The sequence below is a fragment of the Rhizopus delemar genome, genomic scaffold (assembly GCF_000149305.1).
Source record: "Rhizopus delemar RA 99-880 supercont3.4 genomic scaffold, whole genome shotgun sequence".
NCBI lineage: Eukaryota > Fungi > Mucoromycota > Mucoromycetes > Mucorales > Rhizopodaceae > Rhizopus > Rhizopus delemar.
Window position 1 is genome coordinate 2,202,644 of NW_027137830.1, and position 24,277 is coordinate 2,226,920.

General features: G+C 33.4%; 9 protein-coding genes across 9 annotated transcripts; 8 read left to right on the plus strand and 1 right to left on the minus strand.

The window, feature by feature from the left end:
• Window positions 1-775: 775 nt before the first annotated feature.
• Window positions 776-1,675, plus strand: RO3G_06313 (uncharacterized protein; the record flags this gene model as incomplete). The annotated part of the gene is made up of 2 exons (XM_067660903.1): window positions 776-804; window positions 862-1,675. The coding sequence occupies 2 exons, from the start codon at window positions 776-778 to the stop codon at window positions 1,673-1,675; spliced, it is 843 nt and encodes a 280-aa protein (XP_067517004.1).
• A 1,862-nt stretch (window positions 1,676-3,537) lies between these two features.
• Window positions 3,538-4,193, plus strand: RO3G_06314 (uncharacterized protein; the record flags this gene model as incomplete). Its single annotated transcript, XM_067660904.1, has 2 exons — window positions 3,538-3,826; window positions 3,883-4,193. 2 exons carry the CDS (start codon window positions 3,538-3,540, stop codon window positions 4,191-4,193), a joined length of 600 nt encoding a protein of 199 aa, XP_067517005.1.
• Window positions 4,194-4,549: 356 nt separating this feature from the next.
• RO3G_06315 (uncharacterized protein) lies at window positions 4,550-4,855 on the plus strand (the record flags this gene model as incomplete). The annotated part of the gene is made up of 3 exons (XM_067660905.1): window positions 4,550-4,557; window positions 4,670-4,700; window positions 4,736-4,855. The coding sequence occupies 3 exons, from the start codon at window positions 4,550-4,552 to the stop codon at window positions 4,853-4,855; spliced, it is 159 nt and encodes a 52-aa protein (XP_067517006.1).
• A 617-nt stretch (window positions 4,856-5,472) lies between these two features.
• RO3G_06316 (uncharacterized protein) lies at window positions 5,473-6,414 on the plus strand (the record flags this gene model as incomplete). Its single annotated transcript, XM_067660906.1, has 3 exons — window positions 5,473-5,602; window positions 5,656-5,739; window positions 5,792-6,414. The coding sequence occupies 3 exons, from the start codon at window positions 5,473-5,475 to the stop codon at window positions 6,412-6,414; spliced, it is 837 nt and encodes a 278-aa protein (XP_067517007.1).
• Window positions 6,415-7,977: 1,563 nt separating this feature from the next.
• On the plus strand, window positions 7,978-10,652 carry RO3G_06317 (uncharacterized protein; the record flags this gene model as incomplete). Its single annotated transcript, XM_067660907.1, has 6 exons — window positions 7,978-8,133; window positions 8,227-8,848; window positions 8,914-8,958; window positions 9,107-9,775; window positions 9,834-10,558; window positions 10,644-10,652. 6 exons carry the CDS (start codon window positions 7,978-7,980, stop codon window positions 10,650-10,652), a joined length of 2,226 nt encoding a protein of 741 aa, XP_067517008.1.
• A 353-nt stretch (window positions 10,653-11,005) lies between these two features.
• Window positions 11,006-11,810, minus strand: RO3G_06318 (peptidyl-prolyl cis-trans isomerase cyp5; the record flags this gene model as incomplete). The annotated part of the gene is made up of 6 exons (XM_067660908.1): window positions 11,006-11,191; window positions 11,245-11,305; window positions 11,359-11,416; window positions 11,477-11,514; window positions 11,576-11,685; window positions 11,733-11,810. The coding sequence occupies 6 exons, from the start codon at window positions 11,808-11,810 to the stop codon at window positions 11,006-11,008; spliced, it is 531 nt and encodes a 176-aa protein (XP_067517009.1).
• Window positions 11,811-18,710: 6,900 nt separating this feature from the next.
• On the plus strand, window positions 18,711-18,944 carry RO3G_06319 (uncharacterized protein; the record flags this gene model as incomplete). Its single annotated transcript, XM_067660909.1, has 1 exon — window positions 18,711-18,944. One exon carries the CDS (start codon window positions 18,711-18,713, stop codon window positions 18,942-18,944), a length of 234 nt encoding a protein of 77 aa, XP_067517010.1.
• An 889-nt stretch (window positions 18,945-19,833) lies between these two features.
• On the plus strand, window positions 19,834-22,493 carry RO3G_06320 (uncharacterized protein; the record flags this gene model as incomplete). Its single annotated transcript, XM_067660910.1, has 8 exons — window positions 19,834-19,844; window positions 20,254-20,776; window positions 20,841-21,315; window positions 21,376-21,758; window positions 21,810-21,953; window positions 22,159-22,237; window positions 22,290-22,451; window positions 22,480-22,493. The coding sequence occupies 8 exons, from the start codon at window positions 19,834-19,836 to the stop codon at window positions 22,491-22,493; spliced, it is 1,791 nt and encodes a 596-aa protein (XP_067517011.1).
• A 573-nt stretch (window positions 22,494-23,066) lies between these two features.
• RO3G_06321 (DNA repair protein RAD51) lies at window positions 23,067-24,226 on the plus strand (the record flags this gene model as incomplete). Its single annotated transcript, XM_067660911.1, has 4 exons — window positions 23,067-23,135; window positions 23,169-23,313; window positions 23,374-23,484; window positions 23,547-24,226. 4 exons carry the CDS (start codon window positions 23,067-23,069, stop codon window positions 24,224-24,226), a joined length of 1,005 nt encoding a protein of 334 aa, XP_067517012.1.
• Between the last annotated feature and the right edge of the window lie 51 nt (window positions 24,227-24,277).

Here is a 24,277-nt window from a genome sequence, read left to right on the forward strand (position 1 = left end):
GAAATATTTTTTTTTAAAAAAAAAGGTGCACTAATATCGCATGATTGTTTCGATTAATGACTGATTACAGCAAAAAAAAAAAAATTATTACAGGTTGCATTGCTTCAAAATAACAACAAAAACTCTCTCTTCCCCTTACATGTAAATAATTTTACATTTGAATTTTCTCGGATGAAAATAATTGAGCATACTTGGATAAATTGAAATCTCAAACAGTTTTTTTATTTTTACAGGAAATAGACATTCACTTTTACTCAAAACTGATTGTATACAAATTAATCAAGTCTTGTTAAAGAAAACAAATCGATTGAATTGAGTCTCATATGCCTTTATTCTATGCATCCGAAGCATCAACCCAGAACATTTTTTCCTAAACCAGCTACTCAAAATACACTATATAAATCGAGTGCGTTATTTTAGAATCTTTTTTTGTTTTTGCTCCTTCTCTGTCTTATCTTTTGAACTTGCAATGGAAAAAGATAAAGACTGTAACTCTTTAGCAACAGAAACAACAGATGAAAAGACTGTACAATCACATAATAAAGAGAAAGAGTTGCTTGCATCGAAATCTGCACCACTTACTACTTTAGAATCTCTCGAAATAGCTTCTCGAACCATGTCTAGGCAAAGGACGCATCACAGCATTGATGAAGAAAAAAATGAAAAAGAAATTGAAGTATTTAGACAGCAACCATATCACACAGAAGGCTTACGGAACCCTGGATGGCTTGCTGTCATATCCTGTTTTCTGGGAACATTTGTTGTTTATGGCATCATGTACTCTTGGGGGAACTATCAAAAGCTGTAAGTGAAATGAATCAAATTGGTGCATAAGGAAGCTTTATGAATAAATGATATTAGTTATGTAGAAGATATCTTTGCTGGACGAACGGATTTATTCAAGATCGCATTTGTAGGCACGTCATCAAGCGCACTCTCACTAGCTTTTGGGTTATTCACCACACCTGTGATTCAAAAGCTAGGATTTCGAGGAACGATGATGATTGGTACCATACTTTGTCCTGTTAGCCTGATACTAGCTAGCTTTGCTACGAACCTTTGGGAAATTTACATGACACAAGGCATCTTGGCTGGTATTGGAGGTGCCTTTGTCTTTACGCCCGCTATCACGCTACCATCCCAATGGTTTACGAGCCGAAGAGGGCTGGCGACCGGTCTGGCCATCAGCGGGTCAGGGGTCGGTGGTGTCTGTTTTGCCCCCTTGGCTCAATATTTGATTGATAATCTCGGCTATCGTGACTCACTACGCGTCTTGGGTGCCATCTCGTTTACTTTACTCTGCATTTCTACTGCACTTGCCACATCCCGGTATAGGCCACCACTTTCCAATAACGGACAAGGAAAATGGTACCACATTGTTGACTTTGATCTCATTAACCTGCGGTTTATTTTGCTTTTTATCTATGCCTTTTTTGCCGGTTTTGGCTATTTAGCGCCCTTTTTCTTGGCTCCTCAGTATGCTCAACATGTTGGCATGAGTACCTCTGCAGGAGCAGCAATGATATCTGTCATGTCAGCGACTAACGCATTCGCCCGTATTAGTTTAGGCTATCTTGCTGATAAATTTGGAAAACTCAATGCTCTACTGTCATGTACATTTGTGGGAGGTAGAAATAATAATAAAGTGAAACACAACAACAACTTTTTAATCTAATCCTTTTTTTTTTAAAAAAAAAAAAGCTATACTTACCATGGTTCTGTGGCAATTTTCTTCAAGCCCTGGCTCATTTATCACTTTTAGTATCCTTTTTGGATTGACAGCCGGTGGCTTTGTATCGTTATTGCCCGTGATCACAGGAGATATAGTAGGCGTAGAAAACATTCAGCGAGGGATCGGTATGATTTATCTGGCCACTGTAGCAGGCGATTTGCTTGGTACACCAATAGTTGGATTATTACGTGATGCTTTTGATTGGACAGCCGCCATTCAATTTGCGGGTTCCGCGAATATGGCCGCAGCTCTATTTTTACTCGCTTTACGTATGGATATAGCTTACGGGCATGTATTTGTTAAAATTTAATAAATTTATTCGTGTACTTAATATTACAAAATAATTCGTTTCATTGATTGACCTAAAACTATGTGCCTTTCTTGAATTATTAAAAGCTACTTGTAGTGAGGTATCATCAATCACATAGAAAATAAAAGAATAGCAGTCCATGGAAAGCCACTTGCAACAGTACTAGGTAACTGCAATAAACTGTTTTTATAAGGCATTGCTAAAGAAGTACACGATGATTAGAAAGTTATACTCAAGCCAATAAGATGACAACCTTTCCAGGTCTTTGCATGTTGTGTATCATATAAAACAACATGCTAACATTTGGATGAAGTTTAAAAAAAATAAAGGACTATACAAAATACCCTTAAAATCCCAATTGACTCACGTGTCCATAGCTATTTAAGGTTTTCACTTAATTGTAGACTAAAGCTTTGATATCCTGATCGGTGGATTGAGATTAAGTTTAACCAAGTGTTTCATGACCACTACAAGCATATTAATCTGGAGAAAGCGATATTAGAAACGATTTGTACATGTTGAAATGTTACAAAGAATAAAAGTTTATTTTAATTTCAAATAACCAATTCATATACTTTAGATGTTCCTCTCTTCCGATATTAACTAGATTACATTTGTATAATGACTCCTTGATTTGTTTCCCTTTAACATCTGACCCTGTCTATCGGACTGTCAACTATTCCTGACGATCATGCTGGTTATGTTCATAGAAAAAAACTTGAATGTGACAGGTAATCAAGACAGAATAACAATACAACACAACGAAAAGAAAATTAAAGAGGATGTATTTGTTAATCCGTTGATAGCCTCTTTTTCTTGTTTGAATAAGTAAATCTTTCTATTTAGTTTTGATATTTAAAAAAGAATTGAAAAGGGGATTTGATCTGCAAAATTGTAGCATGTAATGACGTTTGAAGAGGACTCATTTATTACCTCCTTCTACTATTTATTTCTTGGTTAGTATTCTTACTTGGTATATTGCCGCCTATTTATTTATTATTGATTTATGTTTAATGAAACTTATTTTTAATAAAGCAAGATATGAAAGCAAAAACATAAGGAGTGAAATAGTACATTACTAAAGAAAAAATATACATTGATGAATCTAGAAAAAGGAAGAAACGTTGAGTTTTTTTTTTTTTTTTTTCTGTCAAAAAGAAAAAAGGAGGGCAAATAGATTGAGTAAAATACACAAAATATTAGGAGTAAATAGTTAGGGAGTATTATTGTGGGAGATACAAAAGGATATATGCCAATGCATGATATAAGGAGAAAAATAGGGATAAACACGACAAGATCATAGACTCCTCTTTTGTTCCATAAAACTAGGAAAATCTCATCTCTCCTTGAACTAAAAACACATCTCTTCTATCACCTCTACTTTTCCCTTTTTATCTCCTTTAGTATAACATGAATATAAATAATAATTGAATCACATCTCATTTAGAGAAATTCTGCTACTTTTTTCCCTTTAAAATATCTTTTAATTACAAACATGAAGTTTGTTACTCTTTACATTTCTGCGGCTTATCTTGCCTCCCTTGTTTTAGCACAAAAGCCTCCCGTTTCAATTACATCTCCTTTAGCTAACACTCGTTATAAGGCTGGAACTGAAGCCATCATTTCTTGGGTCAACCCTGCAGTCAAGACTATTCCTCAAATTGTTTTGGCCAAAGGTTCATCTACTTCTCTTCAACCTGTCATGACAATCGCCACAGAAGTGAATGCTGATGATTTGAAATATGTTTGGAAGATTCCCAAGGACCTTCCTTCTGGTGATGACTGTAAGTTATAAATTGTCAAATTGATAAATATTTATTCATAAAACTTTTTATCGTAGACGCCTTTGAATTGGGTCGTTCTCCTGATATTGCCTTCACCGGTGCTTTCACAATTGAAGGTGGAACTGGTACCTCCTTTCCTTCTCAAAACTCTACTAGTTCTTCAGATTCTAATTCCTCTTCCAGCTCTGGTAGCAGTAATAATGCAGGATCTGCATCTACTCCTGCTACTTCCTCTGGTTCTACCAATAGCCAAACTTCTCAAAGTGCCGGCACTTCTCACGCCTCCTCTGCTTCAAGCCAAAATGGTGTTAGTCAAGCTATTGTTGCTGTTGGTTTGGCTGCTGTAGTTGCCCAACAACTTTTTTAATTTTTTTTAATTGATATTTACTGTTTATATGTAGTTGGTCTTCCTTTTTTTTTTCTTTTTCTTTTTTGCTACAAAAAATTAATGTTTTCTTATAACTTGATTCAAATAAAGCAAAAGATATTATTTTTGCTAAAAATTCAAAAAAAAAAAAAAAAAACTAGAAAGCATATCACACTTTGATATATGCTTTGTTAAACACAATTCATCACTTGTTCAAAATCAAACAGATCTTTAATATAAAGAAGTGTTTACAGCCACAGCTTTCTCAACACCGTCTTTCTTTCTTAAAAATAGTTCTTTTCTTGGCGGATGCCTATAGTTTTTTAAATAATGGAGAATAAGGAATTTCTAAAACAATGGCACTGTAGCACAAAACAGAAAATTCTCACTAGAAATATACACGTATATTCAGATAGCTTAGTATTAGATTTCGCATTTAAAACGAATAAATAATATATTATAATACTTTATAATAGGCAAATCAGACATAAATTCTCTTATACCAATGTAAGATAACAAGCACGAAATACGTCGTTGCTTAGATTACACAAACATTTAGCGCCTCTGTGGCTGAAATTGAAACGACGGCTATTCGGAGTATGAAGCTGTACAATACGGTTTGCTGCCGTAATGAATTAACGCAATTGGATCAGGTACTTTAAACAGTTTTCAATTGTATCGTCAAAAGTCATGCAAAAGGTACAAGCCTATAGAAGATGACTATTTAAATAACTTGCACTCATTTATATTTTAAAGTAAATGAAAAAGATTTGTTTAATAAAATAAAAGAGAATAAGCACTCAACTGATTAAATGGAATCAATAAAATAGCCATCGAAAGGTGACACTATCTGAGTGAAAAGTTTGAACTTTGCACAAACTGATTCACACAATGCCGTCTTTTTTAGAATAAAAGAAACACACATGAATACTAATTTATCCAACAAGTTCATTAAAAGTTTTTTTATTTACATGAATTATACGCAGATAATTTTAATTGTGAATTCAATAGATTAGAAGCATGTGTGTATGAGAACGAGAATAGTATAATGCCGTAAATTATTCTTTATTGGTCTACTTAGCATTTGGCTGGTCCAAGTAAATGTGTGGCTGATAACAAGGTAATGACCTGAATTGAGTACCAATTTATTTATAAACTGGTCTTGGCGTAACGTCAAAATTTAGATTCCAAAAATATCATATAAAATATCAAACTTTTTTATTTTTTTTATTTTTTTTTTCTTCTTCTTATATTTTTATTAAATTTCTCCCTTAAAAAAATGTTTCTTTCCAAACGAAACAAAACACTGTATTTATTTTTATTATTATCGATCCTTGGTACCTATTTAGGTGACTTTGTCACTGCTGCTCCTATCATAAGTGGTGATGGAAATTCAGCCACATTAACATGTAAAGAACGATGAAATATACAAGCTCGTAGTTTATTAACAACTTACATGTAGTCGCTGGCCACACTGTCACAGTACACGGTATTGTCTTTAGTGTAATTGTATTTGTAACTGGTGGTTATCTATGTTTCCTTGGAGGTAAACAACATATAAACTTGCTTATTAAACAGAATAACTGACATCATAATAGGTGTATTCCAAAACTTTACTATGTTTATTATTGGATTCTATGTCGGTGCAAATGTAGCATACATTGTCTTATCAAACGCTAAAGCAGACTATGGGTCCAACACAGATACGATTCTATTAGTTGTTAGTATCGTTGCCGGTATTTTATGCGGTGGTTTATTATGCTGTTGCTTTTTCTTGGCTGTTTATCTCTTGGGTGCCTTACTCGGTTACTTGGCTGCTCTTTGGTTATTGTCCTGGAGCACAAACGGTCTTATTCAATCCAACTGGGGCCGTGCTGTTTTGATTATTTGTTTTGTGATCGCAGGTGTTCTCTTGATGGCATTCCTTGAACGACCTGTGTTTATAGTGGGTTCTGCATTTATCGGTTCATTTGCCATCATGTGTGGTGTTGATGTTTATGTCAAATCAGGTTTCTTGGAACTTGTAAATCAGTTCTTACACGCAAAGAACTTGGATATTCTAATAGATGCAACACCTACCTTGAGAGGTATGTTGGCCGGTTGTTTAGGTCTTACCATTGTTGGTAGTTTGATTCAATGGTGTATGATCCGTCGTGATTCCTCTGTTTATAGAGGATGGAATGAACGTTATCCTTACCGTGCTGGTTGGAGACGTGTATAAAGGATATCCTATTAAAAACTATTTCTTTCTATTGTATATCAAATCATTTCTTTTGTATATTATTATATCACATAAGTTTTCAAAATAAAACATTGTATCCCTATTTTTATGTAATATATTACGGTTTTATGCAGTTGTCACTTATTGTAGATCATATAAACTGATAAATCACAGTTACAATAAAAAGAAACATTAAATTACAATACAAATATTTTGTCCATCTCTTTTTTTTTTTTTTTTTTTTTTTCATCCACTTAATTCGGGTAAATGGAAGACTTTAAAGAGGAGCGTTTTGCCAAGGAGAAAAATATAAGAATCCGTCATACAGTAATTACAAGAAGTTTAAATATCCCAACTTTTCAGTAGTCAATATTTCCGTCTTCCTTTCTTTCTTATTTACAATAAATAAAAGGGGAAAGGCTATAACCGAAGCAAGTTAGACTTAATAACAGCAGCAACTTGAATTCATTTCCCTAACAGAAATCAGGGCTTCGTTTTTTAAATTCTTTTCTATGGTTTATCCTTGATCTTAAAGATTTCAGTTCATATGTATTGCCATAGTTGATATGCCCTGTGCAAGCTAGGGGATTACCAATCAGTCCCTCAATAGAACTAATAAAATAAGTTTGATTTAAAAAATTATTAGATAATTAATTTATTAGCATGAGGATGTGATAGTAAACATTATGTTTAAAAAGCTTCGCTTCATTCAATGTAGAAGGAAAAATTCTAAATAGTGCTTAAATCAATTTTGTAATTCTTATGCATTATAGTACCCTTTTACTTAGTGTGTCTTTTTCCGTAAACCTTTTTTGTATAAAAACAGTTTTTATATTAGCTCAGAATTCCAAAATAGGACTTGTAAAGGGAATGTTTGAAGGAAGATATACGTACTTCTATCGGATAAATAAATACTTTTCAAATTTCCCAGTATGGCAAAAACAGTAAGTGTGAGTGAGTGAGATTAAAGTAAATTTGAGTGAAGAGTATACATTTTTTATTATTTATTCCATGTGATTCAAATTGAGATATTAATGGTAATAAACGCAAATAATAAATACCTCGTCTATTGAAGGATGAAGTATGCCTTAAGCTTTAGGATCATTAGAATAGCCTTCATACATTAGCTGTCAGATCCTAAACAGGATATACACAAGAAACTTACAGGTTATGCATAAAAGATACATGATGAATATTGAAAAATATATTAGCATAATCATATGCTTTTAGAGCAATAATAAATGACCTACACGGGCCATGTATGAGATTAAAGACAGAGAAGCATCGTTCCATTTCAAAATCACATACACGATTACTGACAAGTTGGTTTTAAATAGAATCTGACTCGCTTTAATATAATATTTGCTTAAGAAAACTTTACTGCAAATATTTCTATTGGATAATGGTAATAAATCGCTCCCAGATTGAAACCCCGAATAAAGCTAAATTCGTTCATGCTCAGTTTTACGCAAACATTTAAAATGCTCCCGTTTGTTTTCTTTTTTTTTTTTTTTCTTTTTTTCTTTTTTTCTTTTTCCTAATTTTACTTGGATAGGCTTAATTATGAAATATATTGATTTGTGTGTCGCTCTTTATGACTATCATTCACAAGATAATGAAGAACTTAGTTTTAAAGCAAATGATGTTCTTTATATTCTCAATAAAGATAATTCCGATTGGTATAAAGCACAATTAAAGTCAAATGATGGTGATGGGACAGTAGGTTTAGTTCCATCAAACTACATAGAGAAAGTAGGCATCATTAAGTTTTCAAGAAATTATATATTCTTACTTTTTTATATATACTTAAAGTCTAAGCCAATTGGTTCAGTAAAAGCGCTTTATGATTATCAGGCACACTCAGTAGAAGAACTCTCCTTTAAAGAAAACGATCTAATGAAAGTATATGAAAAAGATGATCAGGATTGGTACATTGCAGAATTAAGTAGCGGTGATATGGGTCTGATACCCAGCAATTATGTAGAGGAATCAACTCAATCGATAGACAGTAGTAACGCAACTCATCAACCAAAATGGGCTATTGCCCTCTATCAATTTGATCCTCAAGATAAAGAGGAAACATACCTAAAGGAGCATGAGCATGTGCTCGTCACAGATTATACTAGTGATGCAGATTGGTGGACAATAGAACATACGGATGGTGTATCGGGAATTATTCCTGCAACTTATGTCAAGTTCCGTGATGAGCATGGAATTGAACTTGAGGAAGGAAAAGCGGCAGACAAAAAAACTAAAAAAGAAGAAAAAGATCTAAAGCATATTTTTCACCGTAAAGATGAAGAAGAAAAGCTGAGACAAGCAGAGATGGAAAAAAGAAAAATAGCGCAAGCAAAACAAAAAGAGATTGAGGCCAAGAAGCAAGCTCCACTAGTCACACAATCGTTACAAATTCAATCACCAAGTCATTTACCAAGTACGAGAGAATATTAAAGGCATAGGCTTTCTCAATTAAATATTAAACTTATAACTACTTTATAGAAAGAAGTGATATACCTGCCCCACTTCCAGTGAATTCATTAATAGGTATTCATTTGTATTAAACGCCAAACAAAGTTATTGGGAAATTAATCTGCAATTCTAGTACAAAATCAATCTGTCACGGCTTTTGATTCCAATAGTACATCATATAAGAATATTCTTTAATTCTTTTTCTAATCTATATTTTTTATAGAGCCAGACCCTGCAAAGACCAGATGGTGGACGGATAGTACGGGTACCTTCAAGGTTGAAGCTCAATTCATTGGATGTAGTCAGGGCAAGATCAGACTTTTCAAAACCAATGGGGTTAAAATCGAAGTTCCCATGGAAAAGATGTGTATGGATGATTTAAAATACATTGAACAAGAAACTGGTCAAAAACTAATAGAAAATTTACCACTTGTCCACCTTACCAAAAGATTTCCTTGGTTTGGCTATTTCAAAAGGATTAACATACCAAATGATGCCTCTGTTAGATACGCAAAATCATTTGAAAAGGAAGGTTTAGGTGAACAAGATATAGACCGACTTACATATGGAAGAATGAAATCACTTGGAATGACAGAGAAGCATATTCGACGACTGCAAAGATTCGTTGAAACAAGAAAAATTGAACCGCCATCAGATGACGAAAACAAAGCACCAAAGTTGAAGATGAAGAAAAGCGTTACTTTTGGATCTGTTAGTTATATAAATGACCATGCTTTTATTGAAGTTAGCGATGAAGAGGATGAGGGATATAGTCAACAGAACACTCAATGGCAAATCGAACAAGATGAGAGATTAGCTAGAGAATTACAAAAACAAGAAAATCAGCAAAGTAAAATAGGACAAGCATTTACACAAGGTTTACAAAGAAGAGGTAAGTTAGATATATCCTTTTTTATAAATTTATTCTGTATATCGAACTGCCCTTTTAGACACCGGTAAACCTACATTATCCCACTCAGCTTCAGGTAATACTTGTCCTTCAGCATCCACAAGTACACAACAAGAACCACATAAACCTATGTCTATTCAACCACAAAGGGGGATGGTTCAGCCTTCTACACAATATACTCCATCTCACCCATTACCTTCATATGTACAACCTAATTCAGCACAAATAATCAAGCAAGCTGGTTTTAATGATGACGCTTGGACAGCTAGAATTAATCATCCTAATCAACCACCTTCCTTTAACAACCCATCTTTCTCGAATCCGATTGCAAACAATACACAACCACAGTTGCCTTCTCGACCGAGGCCCTCTTCTCAAACATCTCAACAAAATACAGTAGACCCCCAACTACTAGCAAAATGGGAAAGGAACCCTTCTGTTGCTTCATCTAACAATCTATCTGTATTCAACCAAACAAATTCTTCTCAAAACAGTCTCCAAACGTTTCAGCAAAAACAGCAAGCAAGCCATTATCGACCTGCCCCTTCAGTGATAGATGGCCATAGCTTTAGTAGTAGTTCGGCTTCTTTTCAGCGCCATCAGCCAACAACACATTTTACATCCCCACCTTCACAACAGCGTTCCACACTGCATACTGTACAACCAGTCTTGCCCCCACCTCTTGTCCCTCAACCTTCTCCCAATTCAAATCCTATACAACCTCAAATGACTGCATCAGGTAGAAATTGGGCAGCGGCAAGTAAAGTATATAAAGCATACACGATGTTCACTAAAATAATACTAAATGAAAAACTGCAATAATAGCACCAGATAACCCATTTGGTCATAGAACTACTAATGGTAACAGCGCACCGATATCTCACAATCATCTTTTTCAACAAAATTTTAGTAATTTACAAACTAATCATTCAGTAAATGTAATAGATCCTACTGACAAATATGCTATATTCAAGACCATTGATACTTCTGCACCAAGTATATTAAAACCAAGTAATGAACGAAATACTGTAAATAGAATGTACTTTATCTGATCATTTCTTAGCTGCTTCTTTACAACCTGGCTATTTACAACCACAATCACAATATAATAACCCAATCTATATGAACGCACAACAACAGCGCCAATAGAGAAATAAATAAAAATAGAGTGATTACTACATTACCATTCATACAAACACTTATTTTATTTTTCTAATTTTTGATTTCACCACAATCAACAATTTCAACCTTTGCAGTTGGCATACCACTTTGGGTACCATGTTGTTCCAAAATTTCTAATACTTGGTTTCCTTCAACGAGCTGACCAAAAACAGTGTGGTTACCATCTAACCAAGGTGTCTTATCAAAAGTGATAAAAAATTGAGAACCATTGGTGTTCTAAGTTTCAAAACGTGAGCTATTACTTTCCTTTGTTTCTATTATAAACTTACAGGACCAGCGTTGGCCATAGATAAAACACCTTTACCGGTGTGCTTCAGAGTAAAGTTTTCACTTCAGAAACAAAGTTAAACCCAATCTTTTTCTCATTTTTTCTATTCTCTTACTCATTAAATTTATGACCATAAATAGATTCACCACCACGGCCATTTCCCATAGTGAAGTCTTAAAAAAAAGCCCCCCGTTTTAATGCTTTCATTGTAACCTCTTTTTTTTGAAACTTACCACCACCTTGAGCCATAAATCCAGGGATGATACGGTGGCTATATGAAACAACATTTTAATATGAAAAATAAGCAATCATTACTTTTTTTTTCTTCCTACAAGTGGCTACCCTTATAATGTAAAGGCTTTCCTGAGACACCAGTACCTTTTTCACCAGTACAAAGGGCACGGAAGTTTTCAGCAGTCTTGGGAACAGTATCAGAGAAAAGCTAAAATTTATGTAAGCATTTATTCCTCATATGATAATGTGTTCTACCTTGAAAGTTAAGCGACCAGAAGGTTTACCATTAACAGCAACGTCAAAGAAAACTTTGGGAAGATTTTTAGCAGCCATAGTAGTAGTAGTATAAAAGAAAAAACAAAAACTAAAGATCAAGTCCTTGTCATTAAATTTAGCAGTCCAAACACGGCTGAATTACATTCCGTAAGTAGTTACACAAATATGTTAAATGAAAAGCAGGTTCATCCTTCTACAAAAATGACAGCAATTCTATATTCTTTCCTCATTTTTACCCTTCGCGAAAGGGCATATCTTTTTTAGAAAAGCTATTAAAAGGCTTATCAAAGAAATTGAAATTCAAGCTGATCTACATATTGAATTAATTCTTTTAAATAATTTACTAACAATAAAAAACAATACAAGCAACCTGAAAAGCGAACAATCAACATCGTTGAATATAAGAGTATAAAAACTCTTAGCAACAATTTTCAATTTACGCATAGTTGTAATGACAAGTAGTATGGTATTGGAGTTAGCGAATTGACTGACTAAAAGAGATTGATTTGCAAGAGAAAAGACATTTTGAATGACTTGATTAAAATAAATAAAGAAAAAGACTTAACTGAGTATATATTATAGTCAAATATCATAGTATATTATGCTGAATGTTTCAAGGTCTTATAATAATAGACGAAAACAAGTTTGTGTCCTTAGACAAATGTGCCTATATCTCATTGGTGTATTTGCTAAACCTAGCTTCTATATGATACAGCAATTATTTAGCCCATTAAAAAGTCATGATGACATAGAAGCCTCTGAAGCTTTAAATTCTCTCTTCGGGTTCAAATTATGCTTTTTACGTTTATTCAATGTCTGCATTAATAAACGCTTTGCTTGTAAAAATGGATAGAAGATGTATGTCTCCAGATAAAAAAAACGCTTCAGTGTCTTAACATGGACAATCCTTTGAGTTTGAAGGTATCAAACAAGTCTGATTGACGTTGTATGACGTAGGGCTTTCCTCTCTCCACAAGTTTTGTAGGGAGTACTTGCTGATTTCTGACAGAATACATTCATTCCTCCTCAAAACAATTCATAAAGCAAATCCAGTCAGGAACAAGCAAACGAATACCATTGGCTGATTCAATTCGTCGTATGACAAGTGGACAAGTTTCATGCCAATGCTCTTACCTATACAACCAGAAGATTTTCATTTATAACAAAAAAAAATTTTTTTTTAAAAAAAAGGCGACATTATTTAATTTTTCTTTTGATTTGAGTGTTGCATCATAATTAACGCGAAAGATAGTATAAAATTTATAACCACGGTCAGTAAGAATAGATAATGCAACCATATACTACAATAGTGTTCTAGAATACAACTATATGTCCATAGTTAAAATGAGAACAAACTCAGACAGCTGAAATAATTGTATTAAAAATCCAAAATTGTAAAGTCATGCTTGACTATGTAACAAGAACACAAACCTAATACCTCACACTTGTGCCTGATATTTATCTCTTCTTACGCTTAAAAAAATTTTTTTTTGAGAATCAAGCAGTTTTTGCATTTTTGAGGCAGCTTATCAAATTCTTGCTATGATGTATAAACAAGGTCATGCAACACAATTGTCATACTATTTAAAGCAAACAAGTATAGTTTAAAAATACTTTTTATTGTCAGTTCAATTAGCTTCACCATCATGGACATTGTACTTTGGTGATGTTTTTGGTTTCTGTTTGCTTTGAGTGAAATAACAATATAAAGAATAAATTAATATAGCGAGTCCAGATGTAAGAAGTGAAACAATCAATAAAGGGATTAATAACATCAATGTAAATCCAATAATTGTTAAAATAATTGCTGTCCCTACAATGCTAAGTAAAGTAGTTGTTACAAGAATGGTGACGATACTGAACAATAAAAATAGAGCGATTGGAACAGCAGATAGTAAAGCAAAGATATAAACACCCAGTCTAAACTCTTCACTATATAAATAATTAGTACTTGATATTGTAGTAATATTTATCATTTTACAATTGCCAAAGTGTAATATATGTTGCCTGTAGTGTATCATAAAAATTTAAAAGTTGAATATAAAACACCAATGCATACTCTTTTAAACATTTTATTTTCTCATAAAATTGCAACTCGAATTGTGTAACAGATGAAGACTTTTGCATTGTCATGAATAGATTTATAGAAAATAAAAGAAAAAGAAATGAAAAATATTTTTATTTATTTATTTTAATAAAATTACAACAGGAATCGGTCTAGTGATCTCCCATGAAATTCTGGGTTTTGTGTACCATGCAATTACTGTGTTTTTTAAAAGACTTTTGAAGATACGACAAATAACGAGGTTTGAGAAACTTTTTAAAGGATTAAAAAAATACTTTTCGATTTCATATTCATTAAAATAGAATATAAACAAAGATCAGGATTATCGCTAAAAACCCTTGTTCATATACAAACTAAGCAGTTTTCGACTGTTTTCTTTCCGCTAACTTGTTTGTTTTTTAATCAAAGAAAGAGCATGTACAAAGAAAAAAGAAAGACGCATATTTGCACAGATATGCCTAAAGACCATAAACATAATTGTAAATAAGAATACTTTAACTTTGTTTAGTTTAATAAAATTAAAAAGACCAAAGAAATATACGAATTGTTGACTTATAGAATTAGCTCCAAACACCATAAGGCAAACCAAAGCTTTGACTTCTTCTAAATAGGTTTCTGTAATGCTAAATTTAGAGTTTTTTTATTTCTTTGAAAAACACTGAGGGCCTAGAAATTATCTTTCCTTTACTTCCTCTCCATTACATCACAAGCTTTTCTATTGTCAACCTTTTGCCGCAAATAGCATGCACAGCTATTGTTTTGAATTAATACTAAGATGGCTTCTAAAATTACAATTTATTAGTATCACAGTTAAGCTTTTCTTTAGTAAAATTATAGATAAAAAGATGAGATTCAGATTTATTAAATCACATTTGCTTTAAATTTTATCGGCAGCGCATAGCACGCTCTTTTGCCTTTGTTTCTATTACTCTTCTTTTGTGATGAACCTGATCGTGATATGTGCTTTTGATATTTCTTTGCTGATCCAGTATCCGTTCCTTGTAAACCAAAGTGATTTTTATATATGCACCAAATAAGGTTTCAAAAGAAAGGAGACTCGGCAGTTCTCACCACGATATGCGAGCAACTTACAAAATGAGATGCTTTAGCTTTAGACAGTTGCTCCAAAAGTTATTACTCGAGGAGCTATTTTGTTTACAATTTCCTTTTGAAATCAGTAAAAGTACAAATAGACTACGAATTTATATTAACTATACCTCAGAGGTACTGACAATTTCGCATTCGCTTTAAAACACATGTAATAATACCAATAAAAGAATATTCATGCCAAAAGGTATGCAACCTTGTATGATTTTCATACTCTAAAGTTATTAAGCCATTTTATATATTCAAGAGCTGACCAAATGTTTGTAATATAAGCTGGCAACTATGGGCAAAATGAGAAAAGGAAAAAAAGATTCATAGATTTTTTATATACTGTGGAAAATGATTATTGCTTACTTTGAACTGCTCTCTTTTTCTTGACATTTCTAAATTACGCGTATATCTATTTATAGTTGTATGATGAAAGAGAAAGTATAGAATATGGTTTCACATTACAAAACTATTGTTACTACCAAAGCAGATGCTCGCTTCATCCTTTGCATTTAGTTTTTTAGCATAGCTACTATTACCAGTGCAAAGGAACTGACTGGATATGATAGCAAGCTTGTACCGAATATGATTCTTAGTTTAAAGCACTTATTATGTTCGTTTAGTCATCAATCAAATACAAATATAAATTAGAAAGCAGTACCTACAAACAAAAGAAAAATATGTACTCACGACCTTTTGGTGTCATATTTACTTTTAATACTGGTTTTTTTAAAAGAAAAAAAATGGCTTACAATTAATAAAATACAGACTCATTTAGTTTGGGCCACATTTCTATTATAATAAAGTATATGTCGACACTCATACTTTCAAGCCTTTAAAAATGAAAGGTGAAAGAGTGAGTTCCTTCTTTGTTGATGAAGGGGAAGTTCTTTATTTGCAAAGATAAGAAAGTACACGTGGTTTCTGTGCATGTATTAAGACTTAAAAAGTAGCGAAGAGCAGCGCCTATACGTACATCAAAAGCCTGGATCTTATACTTTGGCACTGGCTGTATTAAAAGACAAGATGTTATAACTACACAATAGTACGGCCCCTCTGTTGTGACATCATATTATGAATTGTAAACTTTCTCGTTACCCTATACGCATCAACGCTCATATAAATAAAGTATATGTGGTATCAAACTGGTACCTTTTCCATTTTTTCGCGTAATACAAACAATAAAATACAGTCTACTTATACATTATTTTCACAAAATATTCGTGCAACTTCAGGAAAAGAATCCGTGCAGTTTAAGAATAAAAGCTAATTCATACTCAAAAAAATCGTTCAGATCAGTTTTAAAATTTCATAATTCCTTAGTGTACGAAAAAAAAGAAAGAACTATGTCAATTTACGATTCAAACCATCTTCAAATTTAGCAGCTGAGTATCTACAGAGTCCTTGAGGGTCGCTCAAAAGGATTTTTGTTGCATGTTCCCCCAATTCTAGATAACGATGTCTCTTCCTGCAAAAAATACTTATCCTCTAAGTTCACTTTTATGTGCTGATCAAAATTATTCAATGGATTGAGTTTAAAAGAACAAACTGGAAGGTAAACACAGCCCTAATCACCTTTCACAATACTCTCTAATATTAGCATTCTTGTGAATGGGAGCATTGTCCGTGACAATGTAGCTGTCCTTAAATTACCCATGCTGATACAAAATATCAAGAGCATTTACAAAGAAATTATAGTATTCAGTAACAGTTCCGCCTTTAACATTTCTAGCAGTCTGAGCGCTACTTATTATGTTTCTCCTCTTCGAAGGTACAGATGCTCTTAGTCTTTTTGCTTTAGTTTTTATTACACCATAAGGAGAAATAACACTCAAAATAATTGTTGTTTTGGCCCTTGTCTTAGGTACATATGCAAAAATACAGTTTCACCTTTTTTTATCATGCTGCAGAGTACCCCATGTTCATTTAGCTTCATTCATTTATTGGTGCATTCATAATTATGTTTAGCAATTAGATTTATTATAATATATTCCATGACAAAGAACAAGCAATGCTATTGTCAGTATCAATTCTATAAACAAAGGAACAGAAACACAATATGATAGACTTTACAAATATAGAATGCGTAAGTGAACCTTTAAATAATAGATTCCAAGCTAAAACCCAAGCCAAAAGTAGTCCCGATTACTCTGCATCTCAAGTCAAAGAAATTACGATAAAGCCCCTTAAAATAGAATATACAGATATACACAAAGAACGTATTTAATAAAGGAATCTTTCTTCTTCTATCTAAAAAGCTCTATAACTCCTAACCTATGTAGCTTGCACTACCTTGCAAAGACCACAACACTATATAAACTCCGGTCTATTTCCTTCTTTCTCTTACTTTTACCAATCCTGCATTCATGTCTTCATATTATTAATTAGTGACAGTATTAACTACATACATATTTAAACAGGTAAATCATGCTTCGTATAAAATAACAATTGTTCTCTCATATGTTTCTTATTTCATTAGTGATATTAGACTTCATCATGAGTTAAGATCATTTACCAAGTACTTCGACTAGTAGCATGGGCACTACTGACATTCTTGCTTCTGATTATCGTATTTTGTCTGTTAAATCATCCATCGGTAGTGTTGGCTGGAATAAGCAATATCGAGGGCAATTGGAGGATTTCGTAAACATCATCCATGTTACTATAACACATACCTAATTCTTATCTAAATCCATATTTCTCTGGACACTTTAAGACAATGTTAAATTTGGTATCGCTGCTTACATTAACAAAGAATTCCTTTTTGATGTATGGTTATTCTTAGTACTTTATCGTCGTGGCCGTGTGGGTGAGGTAACAGCTCGCAGACATACATTCATTCGTCAATACATTCAAAGATACCTCGATTATACTACTTATATAAGGCTCGAGTCTAAATATGCTCAACAATTATCTCTAATGAAAGGATTGAAAATATATACTGCTTAACTAATAATATTAAGGTTCATTTTATTAATCATTCTAGTCGCACAATCAATATCTTATTATAAATTCGCCAAAGAAAAGAAGACTTAATTAGACAAAGACAAAAAGAAGCCGTGGATAACGAAGCAATTTCCAACGAAGTATATGAACAAACCATACTTCCTGCAAGACAATCCAAAAAAAATTAGCTTCTAGAATTACTAGTCCATTTTCTATCGAACTTCCTTTTCAAGGCCCTATTTACAGCCAGGCTTTGCAAAGGCTAACTTCCACCTTGACTTCGTATCCCGCCCGATACACATTCAAACTGAAAAATACTTATTATGATGCCAAATCCAACCCATGTGAACATACGATAGCATTCTATCAACTTGCTCGCTTATTTGAAGCTCTCGTCTTATCTATTTTCAACTGTTCTCCTCTTCGCAGAACCTATATACCTAGCTATGCAATAATTGATAGTAAAACCCTTTTTCAAAATATTCCTGGCCGTCAGTGAACTAATAGTGTCAATAAAATAAACCTCTGGGCCGAGATGATCAGCATGAGTTCTACAGCTTTGCAACCTCAAGAACTTGGCGTGCTTCGATTTCGCGGAACAATCCAAACAGATGGTGTGGGCGACACGATCCTTAAAGGAACGGGATAGAAAGCATCGATACATTCGTCTTCAAATTACATCTGCAGATCCCGCGCCTTACATAGCAGATCACAATGTTCAATTACATGGGGAAATTACTGGTCGCTGTGCTACTATTGACTCAGGAAGACAAGACCTTTTATACTGTGTACATGAAAATTTTATTGCTGATGCACTGAGCACATATAGATATACCAAATCCTGTTAAAATATGATAGAAAAAACAAAGACGTATTGCCACGTATATGAAGCCGTTAAACAACAAGAAGTACAAAATGCTGAAGATACTCTTGTAAATTCTCGATCTTTAAACCTACAAAATCGTGAAGAATACTTTAGAAACCGTGTACTAGTTACTGAATTACCACAAAGGCATTATACTGAAATTATAACTAATCACTTGACTAAATATCCCTTGCATCGAGAATTGAAACAGTCCAAGTAAATTAGAAGACAGAAAAGCTAGCAAGAATATGGTTGTCAAACTGAAAAATAAGTTTGGAAACGGTATTATTTTCGTCATGGGTAACTATTCCTCTCCAAATACCCATCAATAACCTATGAGAGGCGTCGTATTCAGAAGGCTCCAGAAGAAACATGGATTTTTAATGCATTTGATTGATGAGTTTCGAAAAAATCAGTGCTGTCCCTTTCGTAAACATCGCAGCCATACAAATTTCAAGAGAATACCGAATCCACGGCCATATCAAAGACGAAATAACCCTGAAGTTATTTGTCACGGTTTGCTTAGGTAATCAAATACTCTGGCTAGTAATTATTAAAATTGCTCGCTAACTTTTTTTTGTCTTTGGACAAACCAACATTGCAAAGTGGCTGTTCGCAACCTTCGTTTAAATGGCGAAATACCAGAGAGGCTTCAGAGTGCTGGGACCAAAAACAGAGGCACAACTAGAAGAAGAAGACGAAGGCCTGTACAGAATGAAGAACGACGGGCTTTACCTAAAATCCTGTAACTTTCCAATACAATTATCACTGTGTTACCTTAGATGCACTTTGGTAAGCTTGAATTTAAACAACTTGACACTGTGCTTATTAACATTTAATTGTTGCACCTTTTATCATTGAATGTAGGCTTCGAGTTATTGATAATTTTCATGCTATTGATATATTATCTATTCTCTATATACTAATTTTTTCTTTATGTACACATTATTGCCATTATTCTTATTCTATCTTTTGCACCAATTTTTCTTCTACTTCTGCATGAATTTTTTTTCTCAAAAATATATCAATAATTTTGGAACAAAGTGCAGTTATGTTTTATAACATGTTATAGCTCTAACAAATAGCCAATACAAGAAACTTGTCAAGAAATGGCTTGCCAGTAAGTAATGATGACTAGTAGGCTCCTGAATTGTGTACATTTGAAGAAATAAGTTAATTCCACAAGATATGGGTTACATAATAACAGCTACTATACTCGGATTATGGAAAAATTTGATTGAAAGATGCTTTTGTGTTGAGTTGACTACAGAAAACATATTTCTTAATTTGTCTACAAAACGTCTGAATTTTTTTCTACTTTTATCTGAATTTTAAGTGGAAAAATCGAAAAAAGAAAATGAATATTGTCCGCATCCATTGCAAGAAGCGCTTTATTAAAAAAGCTATTCTTTATTAGTTCATAAAAAGCAACTTTTTTTTTGTTTTTGTTTTACAAGTTTGCTATTTACAGATAGAAAAAGTGTGAGTATATCTAAAATGCGTCAACTGTAAATATATAATTGTTTTAGTCATTTGCAGATGTCTTTCGACAGCTCAAGAAAATCTACTAATTATGGAGAATCATCAAGAAGAAGCTATTTACAAGACTTGCTAGATACGTCTTTATTACAATCGAATATTTGCAGTTCATCGAAAGATGCTTCGTCTTCTGTAAAATTATCAGCCTTAAAAGAAAACAGCAACATACCAACGAGACCTCCTAAAGTTATCTCGCTACAAAAAGTGGATTTGGAAAAACCAATGATCCCTACTCGATTGCCCGCTCCTCCTCATCGACAAAACGCGACCGAACAGCCATCTACAGTAGCCCAACTCACGCCACCGTCTTCACCTGCGGGGGGAAGTAGCAGAAGAGTGAGACAAACATCGATTGCTCGGCTTTCAAAATTGCAAACAAACAAGGAATCTAGCGGAAAAGCAAACCAAGAATTGGCTGAATTTGACCCTTTGATATCACCGATAAAGTCTGATTCCCATAAGCCGGACCCCTTGGCTTCTTTTACTAATTTATCGATAAAAACGGGAAATGAGGTAAATGAAAGGAGGAAGGATCATTTTTGTGTATATGTGCTCCTTTTTTCACACCTTTTTATAGCTGGATGAATCAATGAAACAAGAAAAGAAATTAGCAAACAATAACAACACTAGACTGCCTATACCCATTCAAAATAAAAGTTCAGCTGTACTTTGTAAAGGAAAATCCAAAAGCTCAAATGATAATAGCGAAAATGAATGTGAAATACATAATAAGCAGAAAGAGGATTCCATGACACATACAAAACTTCGAAGACCAGAAATATTCACTTCAAAATCTGTTAAAAGCTTATCCTCTCACTTTAATCAAGAGATTACGCTAGATCAAATTGCAAAAGAGAGATTAATAAAGCCGAGTGCTAGCTATGTCTCAGCACATGGTGTGATCAGTCAACCAGATGAAGAAGCAATTCTCAAGCATTCTAGTGAACCTAACCGTAAGATTAAATCGTATAATCAATCACATTTTTTTGTGGAAGGAGGAAAGACTCAGAATAGAAAGGAAAAAGGAATCACAGAAGTCGTAAGCTCCAAAAGTGAGTGCAAAAAAAGAAGAAAAAAAAGTTTGCTAAGTAATTTTTGGTATATATATATAGTAGCTCTTCACCGATTTAAACCATTTCTTTCACCTTATGAACAAACAGAAATATTAAGGTATCACTCAGTCTACTGTGTTGGATCCCACGCTAAAAAGCATTGGGCGACTATGGATCAAAGCTCATTAAATTATGGATATGATGATGAAAATGGAGATTACAAGATAGTCATTAGAGACCATTTAAATTATCGTTACGAAATTATAGAGAGTCTTGGAAAGGGATCCTTTGGTCAAGTTGTAAAATGCAGGGACATGAAGCCGCAATCTAAAGAAGCAGATTCATCAAATAACATTGTTGCAGTCAAGATCATTCGCAATAAAAAAAAGTATCATGCTCAAGCTTTAACGGAGATTAAAATATTGGAGAAATTAATGCAACTGGTCAGTTAGGTTTTCTTTTGAAAAATAAAAATTAACGACTGTTGTCTGTAGGATCCTCACAATAAACATTTTATTGTGAGAGTTTTGGATAGTTTCTATTTTAGAGAGCATCTCTGCATAGTTTTTGAGTGTCTAAGCTTAAATCTGTTTGAAATATTACAGCAAAATTCATATCAAGGATTCAGTATGGGATTAGTAAAGAGGTATATTTAAAAAACATAGTGACAAACGTCGGTAACCTGAAGGCTCGATCATTATTTAGATTTGCACATCAAATACTAACCGCTCTAAACTTACTAAGCGAGCATAATATTATTCATTGCGATTTGAAACCTGAGGTACATTGAAAAGCCGAATAGTGGAAATTTGTCAGTTAAAGTTTTAACTCGTATTGTATTAGAATATTTTACTAAAACAACCTGATAAGAGCGGTATTCGCGTGATTGATCTTGGTAGTTCATGTTTTGTGAATGAAAAAGGTAAGCTTTACTCATCTTTAGTATACAAAAAAAAAAAACTTCTTTTTATTAGTTTACTCTTATATCCAAAGCAGATTTTATCGTGCACCAGAGGTTATATTGGGACTAGAATATGGATTGCCGATAGATATGTGGAGTACAGGATGCATATTAGCGGAATTATACACAGGCCGACCTTTATTTCCAGGAGAGAATGAACTTGATCAATTAGCATGTATTATGCAACTATTAGGTGTACCCAGTAAGCAGTATTTAGATAAATGCACAAGAAAAAAGCAATTCTTTGGTAATTAAGAATAAAAGCTTTCTTTTTATGTTTTGCTAATCCTTCAAACAAAAAGATCGATATGATCATCCAAGGAAAGCGATCAATTCAAAAGGGAAAAAGAGAAAACCTAATTCTCTTACATTCACAGAGGCTTTAAAAAGATCGGATTATGATACATTTGATAGAGATTTTGGCGATTTCATTAGCAAATGTCTTACATGGGAGCCATCAAAAAGGATGACACCAGAGCAAGCGCTTAATCATCCATGGATAAAGACTACAAAAAAATAATTCATGTTTTTTTTTTTTTTTTTTTTTGTTATAAAAAAAAACACTTAACTGTACACACACTTCTCACCTTTCTTTCAATTCATCAAGTAAAAATTAAATACCCTTTTTTTAACACGTACTCTTTATCTTAATATAATATAGTTTTATCACTTTTTAATTAAACATATTATTTCAAAACAAAAATGATAAATGCTATAAATTTGATGCTTCCATAAAAAAGCCTTTTTTTTTTTAATTATTTTATTTAATCAAGATTAAATGGTACAAGAAATGTCTAGGAGTAGTGAATCCGGAAACTTTTTTCCTATTTCTAAATTGGAGGTTTTTCTTTGTGGGAAAGTATAGTAGAGATTAATAGTTATTTTTGTATAGGTTTGTGGCATATCAGCTGCAGATGTTAAAAAGCTACGAGAAAATGGTTATTATACAGTTGAAGCCATTGTCTATGTACCAAAGAAAGCTTTACTTAATATCAAAGGCATATCTGAAGCAAAAGCAGATAAAATTCTTATTGAAGGTATATGCTTTTTTTTTGTTTTTTTGTTTTTTTTTTGGCAATTTACACTATTTTTTCTAGCTGCCAAACTTATTGGTTTAGGATTTACAACAGCCACTGAAGTACATAAATATCGACAAGATGTCATCACGATAACGACAGGATCCAAAGCACTTGACGGTTTATTAGGGGGTTAGAATATAGAATATTTGTTTAGCTGTACTTCTTGGTGACAAACTTTTCTTATCTAATAGGTGGTGTAGAAACAGGATCTATCACAGAAATATTTGGTGAATTCAGGACAGGTAAAAGTCAATTCTGCCACACAATGGCAGTAACAGCCCAGTTACCTTTGGAGATGGGTGGTGCACAAGGTAAATGTTTATTTATTGATACTGAAAACTCCTTTCGACCCAACCGTATCCTTTCCATCGCTCAACGCTATTCTTTGAATGGGCCAGATACGCTAGATAACATTGCCTATGCTCGTGCCTACAATACCGACCAACAGACATCGCTTTTAGTTCAAGCAGCAGCCATGATGGCCGAAACTCGATTTGCTCTATTGATTGTTGATTCAGCCATAGCTCTTTATCGTACAGACTATGTAGGTCGAGGTGAGTTGGCAGCCCGCCAAAATCATTTAGCACAATTCTTGCGTCGGCTTCAACGTTTAGCTGATGAGTTTGGTGTCGCTGTGATCATTACCAATCAAGTAGTTGCCCAAGTAGATAACAGTGTGTCTATGTTTAATCCGGATCCAAAGAAGCCTGCAGGTGGAAACATTATTGCACACGCTTCATGCACTCGGCTGTACTTTAAAAAGGGACGTGGTGAAACGAGAATATGCAAAGTATACGATTCTCCTTCTTTACCTGAAACTGATTGCGTATTTGCTATTCATGAAGAAGGTATTGCAGACGAAGATGATTAATGAATATTTTGTTTTTATTTTCTTTATTGCATATAAAAATAAATTAGGAAA